Source organism: Crocodylus siamensis, chromosome 3 (genome assembly GCF_052110815.1).
Source record: "Crocodylus siamensis isolate JL-2025a chromosome 3, ASM5211081v1, whole genome shotgun sequence".
Taxonomy (NCBI): Eukaryota; Metazoa; Chordata; order Crocodylia; family Crocodylidae; genus Crocodylus; species Crocodylus siamensis.
In genome coordinates this window covers 65,555,120-65,567,957 of record NC_143397.1, presented here as the reverse complement: position 1 = coordinate 65,567,957, position 12,838 = coordinate 65,555,120, and the positions used below count along the sequence as shown (strand labels likewise).

The following is a 12,838-nucleotide window of genomic DNA, read 5'->3' as shown; positions in this document are numbered from 1 at the left end:
TCCAAAACTGAGAGGGAAGAAGACAGCCACATGAAAATTTTTAAAAAAGAGCCCTTTTGTAAGAAACCATATCTGATAAAATGTTGTCTTTCAACCTTATTCTAAACATCAAACTTTTTAAAGGGCCTATGTGTTCCAGAGCATGAAAAGGTGGCAATTGTATATATTCAGTAGCAGCTTCAGTAAGAAACAATAAAAAGGCGGAATGGAGTATGTTCAAGTTGTTTCTTATTCATTATCAGTCCACAGCTTAAAACTGATTTACTGGGCAGGAACAAAGTCAAGGTTTCTGACCACACACAGAACAAGCTTGTTCTCGGTTTGAGCACATTGGATAGGTTCAAGCTGAACACACTGCAGAGACATATTTACTTACATGGTCAATGCTTGGACTGGCCACAGATCCAGTGGAGCTTGTGGAATTCATTGACACTCCTTCTTCAGACTCTATTTCACTCAGAACATCATTAAGTAAGCTTACTGATTCTGAATAAAGAAAAAGGAAACAAATACTGCATTTTATCACATACAACATGATCCCTAATAAAAAAAAAAACAGACCTTGGTTTTTGTAAGGCAGACAGCAAAAACAAAACAAAAAAAACTCCTCCCCCTCCACCCCTGCCCCCAGGCCTGGGGGTCATGGCTGCCATGATCCCCAAGGGCTCGGTGTGTGTGGCTAGGACCCCGTTTTCTGAGGGGGCCTCCAACCACAATGACCATGCACAGCCAGGACCAAGAGCCCTTCAGCTGACTGAGGGGTTCCCAGTCCCTGTTGTGCCTCAAATGCAGCTGGGACTGAGACCCTCTTCCTGCCCCTCCCACCCCAAATCAGTTGCTGGACTCTGTTCCGGCTGCATGCAAGGCACAGCCAGAACCAAGAGCCCCTTGACGGTATGGTAGTTTCAAAATAGCCAAAATCAGATCCTGCTTTCAATTACATATGGGTGACATACAACACGAGTCATTTAACTTCTCAAAATCAGAGAAATCTGATAATTGAGTTTTGTGCTGTACCTCAAAGAGAGATGTGGAAATGGAATTGCACTGGCAGTGCACTCAGCAAAGAGCTGCAATACTTCTCTATCACAAGTCTGGTCTAGGTCTCCCAGTTTGTTTGGAAGTGTCTTAACCATTCCTACTGCAAGGGCATGGGGAGTGTCTATCTTAGGGACTTTTTATTCTCCTCTAATCAGACAGAACAGGCAGCTGACCCATTTACCCAGTCTCCTTTCTTTTCAACTCATCCAGTCAAAGCCTTCCTTCACCCCTACCTCGCTCTCCTACCTACCATATCATTCCTCTTTACAACAGCACATTACCTTGAAGTCCTCTCACTCTGTCCTCATAGTGCTCTGCAGTGCCTCAGTTTCCTGACCTGCTTATCCTTATCTGCCAGTGTTGTTTTCAGCAGCCCCAAATTCACCCATGCACTGCTGTAGCCCCAAGTAGGCTACCAAATAGGGGTACGCAAAGCAAGCCCTATTCCATTCAGATTCAGCCTGAATCAGGGAAAGTGATTTGATTTGTTGATTTGGATCACTGTCCCCAATTCAATTCAGCTGAATCCAAATCTGAAGATTTGATGCCAATTCAGAGACTCAGCGATTCAGACACAGCTTTGACTGTTTTTTCTACATACCTCAAGGTACCAGCAGGGTTTGTGATCACTGCGGTGATGGGGCGGATGAAGTGTCCCACAGGAGTGCGGGGAGGAGGGGGCCTCCACGGGCTCAGCGGCAAATCCAGAACGGACTTCCAGGTCTGCCGGCGAGCATGCAGGGCCCTCCACCGCCGGGTCAGCTATTGGTCTCAGGGGGATTCTGAGTGCCCTCCCAGACCCAGGAGGCACCAGTTGCCAAGCTGAGGAGGTACAGGGGAGCCTCCTGTGCACTCCCCAGTGGACCCAGAAGTGTGGGATACTCCATGTGTCCCAACATTGCAGCATTCATGGGACCCTGCCACCTAGAGCTACATAGAAAAAAAACATTTAAAAGCTGTGTCTCTGTCCAAATTGCCAAGTCTTTCTGAACCTCTCCAAATTGATTCAGAGAGAATAAAGAGTCTCCTGAGTTGATCTGGATTCGGAGTTGTGGCCACCGAATTGGCCCGAATCGCCGCTGATTCAAATCAGGGACCGAAACTTTGCACAGACCTACTACCAAATACCTGGAGATGAGCCTGGCTTCCACCTCATAGGGTGTGTCCAGACAAGGGTGAACTGGTTTCCCTGGAGACAAGTAGTAGCAACACAATTTGTGCTAATGCCTGTGCTACACATGCTCTGGTGCATGCCAGGTTACCCCAGGTGGGGCAGGGAAAGCTGGGACCAGCAACTGTGCTGGCCTCAGCAGCCTAACTTCAGGTCCTGAGGGCCTCCCAGGGCTGCAGCTGCAGCAGGAAGCCTGGTCAGCAGTCAAAGAATGGCTCTGGCTGGCCAGCCTCCAGTTCTGGGGGGCACACGCTGCCATCACATGCACTACTCTGCTTTTTTCATCCTGGGTTTTCTGACACCAGAATCTCCCAGGGCCAACCCCCACCCCGTGCTACAAGGTAGCAGTATGGGGAATGCTTGCACATGCGGTGTGTGGCACCACAGACAGGTCTGCAGCGCCATGTAATGCACATTTGCACTCATCTGGACGTGGCCATAGGAAGATTATGGCCAATTTTGCTGGAGACAGGCTAGGCTTTAGGCACAATGAGCAATCATGGACAAGCTACACAAGATGAAAGCAGAAATCAAAAAACCGATAGGAGAAATATTTAAAAAAGAAAGAAAGAAAGACATTCATAAAGAAATCATGAGCTGTGCCAATAATAAAGCAATTAGAAGGCATTAGCATACTAGGAGAAGCAACCCAAAGGTTACTTGAAGCACTGTGAAGTCTCTCTTTGGCAGTGAACAGGTCTATTCTAGTGATTACAGTATAAGGATGATTTTAGATGTCCAGCAACTAACACACAATTCCAGAAATTTTACTCTTCCTCTCCTGTGTCTGCCTCCACCTTGACAAACGTAATTGGTTTTCAGATGTGGTTCATGCTACTGTGATTCATGGCACTATCTTCTCAAGACTAGATAACTAATAGGCACTTTACACATAACTATTCATTAAAGTCAACTGGACAAATAGAGAAACCTACAGTCTGCTTTTAAAACAGTCTCTCTCTCTTGAAGAATATGACCCTGTGCTTAAAGACTTATGCCAGATACCTATTGCAATCTTGGGGAAAAATGTAATGCAGTTTTTGTTTAATGTTCCCCACTCCCACCCAAAGTGTTCCAAGTAGCCTGGGCTGGCCTATTTCAGAGACTATATTCTCTCACTATGCTGTATGCCTACAGCAGCAGTCAGGAACAGAACTGAACATGAGGAAGCAACTGGTAGCATATTAAATCTTCTTAATAGGCCCTCCTTTCTGGAACCTACTTCTTTTCTCAAACAGTTTCAAACTAAGCTTATTGCTTTTTCAGCGCATATTACAAGGCACACCCATTCTTTAACAATCTGAAGGGAAGACAGACTGATGGAGATCAGACTATGAGGAAAAAGGAATTTTGTTGACAGCTGCTCAGTCTGGCATTTGGTTAATTCTTCTTTAAATCCACAGAAAAAAGAATCTGGAGTAAGAGACACAGATCTATGAATTGGACAGCAGCCTTCTCAAGATGCTTATTTCACATTAATAAGCATAAATTATTTTGTATTTTCTAAGGTGTTTGCATGGTTTTTTATTTGATTTTTTTTTTTAAACAAGGTGCCTTTTAGAGTGTCTGAAAGTTGACGTAAACCATTAAGATATTACAACTGTATTCATATACAAGAGAAGTTTTATTGGGGGGGGTTTTCCCCAAATATATTAAATAAAAAATTGTTTTAATTTCTTTGGCAGTTTGTCCTGTAAACTTTTACACTCAAGAATCCCACCACTGACCCATACTTTTTCCATTTTTTGAACTGCTCCAGTATGTAACATATTAATTCACTTTCATCTCCACTGATCTTCTACTGCTTGGCACAGGAAAACAGACTCCCAACCTATGGCATTAGATTTATTGTGATATTTTAGTACTGAACAGACATGAATCACTCATGTACTTCCAGCTTATACTATAAAGTATCCACCTTTATATCCACTGAGGATATTAGGTAATTATATTAAGCATCTGAAATGTTATACTTGTGCCCTGCAATTGCTACCATTATGTGAATTAACAGCTTGCCAAAGTTAAGAAGATACATTACTACATACAACACACTAACATTAAATACATTTTGACATGAACTACCTCTGAGCTGTATCACAGTTCTGACTACAGATAAATATTTCTTTGCTTCTAGTTGTAGTATCTTAGCCACCACTGGTACTCTGTAAAGCATAAATACATTAAAACTGTTTTTAAATTGTGAAGTTCAACACTTGAAAGTCGGAAGATATTCTGTGAGGTCACTGATTCACTTTATGGTGATGTAATATAAATAAGTACATGGAAGCAAGGAGGTCCACTTAACTTTTGGGGGAAAAAAACACTGATTCTTGAATAGTGACTTGATCCTATAAGTCACTGCAGATTTTTGACGTGTTTCTTCACAAGAAAAAAATATTTTTACTTTAACTTCTACATTTTCATGTTGGAAATATAAACAACAGCATCTTTTTGTTCCTGACAAAGTATAGAAGGAGATTATATTATGGCAAAAAACAGAACATTAATTTTAGTAGTTACATGGGGTTTAAGTTAATATATTAATACATTAAAAAAGCCTGCCCTCAGACCTAAGTTTCTAAAAAGAGAAAGTATTTAATGTATATAGCAGATGGTATCCGGAATACTATTAAAAGAAAAGGACATGGAGGCATAAAACTTGCACCACATGACACACATACAACTAAAGAGACAGATGAGAATTACATGTACAAGACTTATCCCTACCTCACTTTTGCCAGGGGCACCATAGCACCTCAGCCAAAAAGAACAAAGAGAAGAAGCCACAGCAGATACTTTTAGACACTATTACTGTAATTATTGCTTATATTTTTGGCTCAGAGTATTCTCTTGTCTCTGCTGCTCAGTTTCTGTTCTTAGACTCCTTTAGAGAATGTTCTTCTATAGACAGGTTCTTACATGCACTCATCATAATATCTGAACAACTTCTATGCATGCACTGAGCAAAAACATCTATCAGTTCTCTCAATTTTTCCCTAGCGGGCAATGCCCATGCATTTAGAAGACAAGGTAAAAAAATGTCGCAAGTACATAAGTACAAGTTGGTGATATCCACAGATTTTTCTATGGGGCATTACTCAAGTTATGCCCTACTTCCTTCCTCAGCCTCTGCACTTCAAGTCTCATTCAGCTACACTCCTTGCCATCTTCCTGTCCCCATTTTTCCTATCCTCTCCTACCCATTGCCCACCATAATCTAAATTACAGAACATCCTGTATTTTATTTACTTTTTGTTTATATTACAGAACTTCAAAAATGATTTGCGGGGTGGGAAGGAAGGCTATTGAGGACAAAACTTCATGTCATAATGCCACCATGACATTCACACCCCTTTCCCCACCTCTGGCTGCCTTGTATGCTTGGATCTAACTTTCAAGGCATGGCCCAGCACTTGTGTAGTGCCTACCAGTTGAGGCCATTGGGCCTTTAGACATGACAGCAACATATAAAAAGAAATAGGGGAGCCAGAAATGACCTTTCTAAAATAATACTTCCTGCTATCAATTGACTGAACGCATTGCATCTGTGACTTGGGCCTCCATCCAGAAATGCAGTTAAGCATATGATTAAAGTTAAGCCTATGGTGAAGTCCTTCACTAGACTGGGACCTATGCAGGTCACTGACACGTTAGACACTGGAATTTTAATGCATTTATACTGAAAAATAAATGAGTTCCATTAAGAGCGTATCTTTATAAAATAATATAATTCTAACAGGTCTAAAAAAACATATCTGTATATGGGTCACACATAGGTCAGTGCCACCTCACAGCATCAATGCTGTAGGTCCTAAAGATCATTACAAATGTGGAGAAAATGAGCTGTCAAATGATATATGGCACCATCTTCTACATTTTATAACCTAGAAGGAATTAGAAGTCAGACCACTCCTATCAGAATGTCGAAATTTATATAATGATTATGAATCAAGATTCACATCTCTGGTTATAAGACATTTTTGCAAATTACAGGCAAATGCTTTAGCTAATTGGTATTTTTTTATAATTATACATAATGGGTTTAGTACATAATTGCTTTTCACAGCATCAAATTACTTAAATTAATGCTGGTAATACATTTTAATGAAATCTTCTGGGAGAAGTTGAACTTGCACATATAAAGGTACTGTAAATTTTCACTTTTAAATCCAAGTACTCTAATTAGTTTCCCTTATTTAACAGTTGAATGCCTTTAGGCACTAAAGAGGGGAGGTGCATAATAGGGAAAACTTTTTAATATATCATACTGAAAAATTAAAATTTATTTGCCTATCAAATTCTTTACGTTTTCCTCTACTCCTTTGCTGATTTTCACAGGTCACAGAGGATTAAGCAACAGATTTCTCACACACAAAGCTTAGCTATGCCTCAGACTTAACAGTGCTGGGAAGTCAAGGCTGAATACTTGACACAAGTCATTTTTAGAACATAATTTTGAAGTAAGGAAGAGATGTTATTGGGCTGAGAGAACCATGCTATTAAAATACGTTCAACCTGGTGCCTGCAAAAGCAAAAGTACCCACTTGGTCACCCACTATATTTTATCCAATCATTTAGATTATATAATCCAAAAGTCAAGGATCACCTCTCTTAACACTCACAAAAGCAAGTGCTTAAAAGCAACAGCAATATTTGAATGTGGTTTACATTCAACCTACAGCACTAGCTCTGCTCCCACAACAGCCCTTTTAATGGACATCCTGAAGCTTCCTGTTCAGCTCAAAACATGCAAAACCAACCCAAATCAGGAGTTAAGGCTCTAGCCAGAGGAAGCAATTATAGCTCTAACCAAAGGAAGTAATTACAGGGGTGGAATGATGCTGTACCACCAATAGTCACAAGCGGCATTTTACAGGCAGAGAAATAGCTGCTTGAGTGACTGCCTTTTTTATACACATTATTGAAAAAGAGAAGACACCAGTGCTAGCCAGAGGCTAGTAAAATGAAGCACTGAATAAATTATTAAGACAGAACTGTTGTAGGGATCCCAGGACATTCCCTGTAGAGGTCAGAAAATAGAAATCAGATTTTAGGTGCCTCAAACTGCAGTAGGTTTTCAAAAGTGGGAGTTTGCTGCCCAACTCACTAAGGTACTTAGCAAAATTCTTCAAAGCACCAAAATACCTTTGAAAAAAAAAGTCTGGTCCTAAATTTTAAACAGGGCATTGCCACTGAAAAAAGGAACCCCTCTACCCTTACACATCTTTTATATCAGTCTATTACTATTACAGGTGTGACAAATACTTGATTCCAATTACTGTCTAGATGCTCAGGGCAAATCCTCAAAAATGCTAAACCCCTGTAATTACCACTGACTTAATGGTTTGGAAAGTCTTCTTTAAAAATGTTTTTAAAAAAGTAAAAACTATTAAAAAGTCTGTTAAGATAGAAGTTCAGCACGTTGAAGTTGTTTCTGAACAATGTTTCCTGCTCAACTTAGAGGAAAACATAGCTTCTGTCCTAAAGAGTTCACAATCTATCTGGTACGATGCTGAGCAAACAGATTGAAGAGTAAATGTTTTCGCTCGATCTGAGCCTTCAAGAGGCCAAGAAGCGATTACTACATAAATAATGTAAGCCCCCAACAGTGGTTGACCTTTTTTTTATTATTTAAAAAACAAAACAAAAACACAAAACCCAAAAGCACTGCCCACAAGGCAGGCACATTAACATTTAGAAACTTGACACTCAAGAAGGGAGATTTGACTGGCACTGACCGAAGAGCCCTCCTACTCTTGACTCAGTAATATCCTCTCTCTTTTTTTTTAAAAACAAGGTAGCATGAGGCAATAAATTTCTGCTTAAACGTTTGATCTACAACAAAACCAGAAATGAGCTTACAGTGTCAGAGATGAGAAGGGACCCAATCACTGAACAGGAGAAGACAACATACCTTTTTACAAAGGGCGGAACAAGACCTATCAAGAGCCTGCATATAGGGAAGAATGAAAAGAGTTTAAAATGGCTGTTAAAGTAATTCAAATAACATGAGAGCAGAAAAGAATCCTGAACATGGACAGATGAAGGTCAAGGACATAAGCAAGAGCTATTTTGATAAACTTAGAAGGATAAAAACAAGGAACCCAAGGAGATGGGTTTTCTTTACAGCTAACCAGAGCAGCAAGCATATATTTTATGCTTAGGAAAAAAGAACTAACAATCAAAATCTGAATGTATGAGTCAAAGGGTAGTTTCTTTAAGGAAGGTAATCCAAAACTGTCTGAAGGAAAGGAAGAAAGAGGGTAGAGGAGAGGTAGAAAGGAGGAGTGGAGGTCACTCAGGAATGCAGGAAAAAGGGAGGATAGGATATCTCCACTCCAATTTCTTACCAGAGGACTCCTTAAACAAAGATCTTTTCCTCACTGAGATTTCCACAAGTAACCTACATTTCATCAGCAAAGGTCAAAGACACAAACATATTGCCTCCACCTACTTTTGCTTTCCAGGAAATATAACATTGGACTAAAGATCATTTCAATTCTTAAACTAAACTTAAACTAAACCAAGTTTAATTCTTAAACTGCATGGATTAAGTATTCCTATGACAGCCCTGGGGAAGTGATATCCTTTCTACCCCTAAATACTGAAACTGAAAAGCACAGCAGTGGTCTTAAAAAGAACTGACTCTACTAAAATACTCATTATACTACATAACTGAAAGAAAAAAAATTAAACTTACTCATCAGGCTTTTTTTTTAATTAAAAAAACAAGCAAAACTAAATGTTTCTGTAAAAGTCTTCTTGGAAAGAAAATCTTTTCTAGTCTATTTTCTCAGACTGTTTTATACCAAATATCTCTTTTACCTTGGATGGTCCGGGGCTTGCTGGCATTATCAAAGTCACAGATCTTGCCCCATTTATCTTGTACAGCCTCTGGAGTCATTGGAAGAGTCTTCTCTCGGACGATGGCACCCTGAGTTCGCTCCCAGCGTACTAATTAAACAGTGAAAATTGAAGACATTGATCACAGAGTTCAAAGAACTGGTCACTAAGACAAACTGCTAATCTATTTTTAAAGATCTAAAAATGCCTAAAATGGGGGAAAACCTAAGTTATAACCTCTCTGACCTAACTCACAGGATTAGGTATAATTGAATTAAAAATGCCCTTTTGCTTTAGTTGACACTTTGAAAACCACACCATTACTTTTTTAAATAAAAAAAGCACAGAATAGAAGTGTTATTTAAAATGTTTAAATAATGTTTACTATATTATTTCAGTACTTGTACATCACACCATTCATTTTACTAGAGTGAGTACATTGGTTCAATGTACATAGAATTTATACAAGGTCTCTCAGGGGATTAGACCATTGTTGCTCTGTTAGTTTCAGGAGGGGCTTGGGAAGATGGAGGTGAATTCCAAGAGGGACAACTTTTCTCCATCAACAGCGAGCTTAAGGCCTTGGACAGGTGCCACGCCACAAGTCTCAAAACAAGGGATGTTTAAACTCAAACTCAAGGAAACAGTTCCTAACATCATCTTATCAAAACAATCATGTTTGCAATCTCCCTTTTTAGATGGTAAACACAAAGCCAACTGTTGCAGGCTACAGGTTTCTTTGATCTCTACCAATCTATTCATTTTTCAAACAGTAAAGTTGTTGGCTGTATTAGCAGATTGCTAACAGACAAAGACTAGGTATCCCTGCTAATAGTTTGAAGTCTGTTAGCAGCAGCTCATACCACTTACTATGATGTATGACAAAAATGGTTCCTGAAAGAGGGAGCAACTACTGTGATGCTATAGTCTTTTCTATTTAATAGAAGCCAAAGGCCACAGTTGGGTGAACAGCCATCTGCCTCAAATAACTTTGTGCAGAGCAGTGTGCAACCTTATGCTTCCCTCCATTCTGTTTAAAACAGTAAAATAAGCAGCGAAGAAGAAATAAATGACTGAGGGACAAGCCCATCAAAATATCAGAATTGATCAGAAATCAGCTGAAATTCCAAATTCTTCAAATAATAATGGGGACATTTTTTCTTTTCAAAGAAGTTGTCATATACTTGTCAGTGTAAAAATAGTTATGAAGCATCTTACTTTCAGCTAGGAATTTTTGTTGGACATCTTTGTAATGCTTTGTAATGAACACATAGAACAGGATATAAAAGCATGGGCATCTAATGTAAATGATGCTATCCCTCTGTTGATATATTCATTTGTTTTTACCATTAAAGATTTAGCCAGGTCTTTCACAGGCTTGATAACTCAACTATTCAAATGAATGAAGCAAATGCCTACTTACGCCCAACAAAGTTCTGGCTTGCAGTTTATACCCTTTATTTTCTTGAAACAAAACTCACTTCTTATTCAGAAAATGCAGCCCTCTTACCCACTGCTCTGTAACAACATTCTTCCCCTTAAGTGTTTATTAGCGATGGTCATTGGAGAAAGAGTGGCATGGAACTACTACAGATCGTGTATCAACTAAAAATACCTAAAAGACAACCATGCTGTAACATGGAGTACTTACATTTCCCAATCCATCCAGCTCCTACCTGCCAAGGGGAAAAAGAAAATAGCACCATCAGCTTATTTCTTCTCAGTAATCACAGTCTGTGACAGAAGCAAAGCAAAACTATTCTTCAGAGGGCCTGGATGTGTGCAACAGACAGACTAGACAATTATATCACACTTAATTAATACTAGCAGTATTTTTCCATTATATTAACTAGGGGTATGTTGATGGTCTGCTGCAGCTATATATTGCCTCAGCATTAGAGCCAATGGACAACCAACACTGGTGGCAGGCCAAGCTTTCTTCTATCACAGGAAATGAGCTATTACAACATGGGAGCAGGGTGGAATATGCTTTTAACAGCTCTTGGCCTAGAGACACTGAAAACAGAGATATAGAAGAAAGGGGGAAAAGTCTGACTAGGAAAATACATAAAAAAGCCAAGCCAATTTGTGAGTGACAGAGCAAATGAAGGAAAATAGGCTTTTTTTATTTTTTTTAAATCATCTTTGTACTATCAATCATTTTCACACTTCAAATTATATGGGGCACAGTAATCTAAACGTATGAACTCATTCATTTTGCTTGAGGGGAAAAAGAATCAACACTTGGTTGGTTTAGAGAGAAAAGGGCAAAGGAAGACTGCTCTGACCAACAATCTGGCCAGCTCTTTTTCACATATCTGACATTAGCAAGAGCAGATAAGCTCATTTATAAGCAGTCCCTACCAGACCTTCAGAGTGGAATGCTATTTTAAATACTTCCTTTATGATCCAGGAACACAGATGGCATTAATTTTGTGCTTTCAAGTCAGACACTTATACAAATCTCCCTCTTTTTTTAAAAACAACAAAGCAAAAAACACACAAGAACAAGCTGATAAAAAACATGAGAACCTAAGAACTATATTGGGTTCAAACTAAAGGTCCATCTAGCCTAGTATCCTGACTTGGACAGTGGCAGGAGCGGCTGCTTTAGAGAGACCATATGCACAGGCATCTCTAGAGTGAGTTATCCCCTGTCATACTCTCCTTGGCATCCACCATCATTGTTTTAGAGATGCCAGAGGACACATACCTGACTCTCCTATTTAATAGCTATTAATGAATCCATCATCCCTGAATCTGTCTGTCCCTTCTTCCACCTAACTATATCTTCTTCTGCCTTCTCCTGTGGCAATGAGTTCCACAAGTTAACTATGTGGGCATAAAAAGTACTTTCTCGTTAGTTTCAAACTTGTGTCCCTTCCCTTAGAGTCCTAGCATTCTGGGACCTGGTGCATAACAGTTTTTTCACTTTGAGATTTTAGGTCTCTATCATCCTCAGCCTTTTCCTTTCCAGACTGTCTTTTTAGTCTCCCAGCATAACAGTTGCTCCATGCCTCTGATCATCCTGGTTGTCCTTCTCTATACCCCTGCTAATTCTACTACATCTTTTTTGATGATACGGAGACCAGAGCTGAACAGGTGATGTGAACAGACTACATTTCACTCCAGGGTTTAAACGAAAGGTTTGGGGAGCATGCCTTAAAGCAATAGATTATTCGGAAAGTCTGTGATCCTCTCTCAGAATTGATCTATCCACATTTGTTTATGAAACTATGAAACCTGTTTTTAAAATGCACCAGAACTAGGAATGGAAGGAAGGTAAACCTAATCAGGTACACCTAATCAGGTCAATCAGGCCAACTGTAGGGCTGGCATAGCTATATGACAATAACTGAAAGAGAAGCCAGTCATAAGCATACAAAACACACAAACTTGTCGTGAAGAATAATAACGCTCTTCTTTTAAAATAGTGTCAATTTGAGTAAAATCCATTCTATAAATTGAGCAAGCAATAGCTTCATGCTACAGATCTATATCTGACACCACGTTTTCTTGCCTGCTCCCTTTATGTTACCACTGCAACAAACAGACTCCCAGAAAACAAAGGAGTCTTAACATGACCAGGAGCACATGCAGCACAGCCACAAGCAGGGCCAAAGCTCCTAGAAGCCTCTAAAATAACTGGGTAGTCCCCAAAACCTTCAGATAGAGTTTACAATAATTGGTACCACGTATAAATAAGTAGGTTAAGCACTAATGGCTAATCTAGACTGTAGATAGATTGAAAAACAACCTGTTACACATGGAAAGCATGCCTTT

General features: G+C 39.6%; 1 protein-coding gene across 2 annotated transcripts in view; it reads right to left on the bottom strand.

The window, feature by feature from the left end:
* The window catches only part of HSD17B4 (hydroxysteroid 17-beta dehydrogenase 4), a 116,164-nt gene that overhangs the window by 69,441 nt on the left and 33,885 nt on the right, over positions 1-12,838 (bottom strand). For both annotated transcript variants that reach the window (XM_090038439.1, XM_090038440.1), the window contains exons 10-12: positions 10,707-10,731; positions 9,038-9,166; positions 377-486 (exon numbers count right to left, since the gene is read on the bottom strand). In XM_090038439.1, coding sequence (XP_089894565.1) covers positions 377-486; positions 9,038-9,166; positions 10,707-10,731 — 264 coding nt within the window. The remainder of the gene's footprint in view (positions 1-376; positions 487-9,037; positions 9,167-10,706; positions 10,732-12,838) is intronic.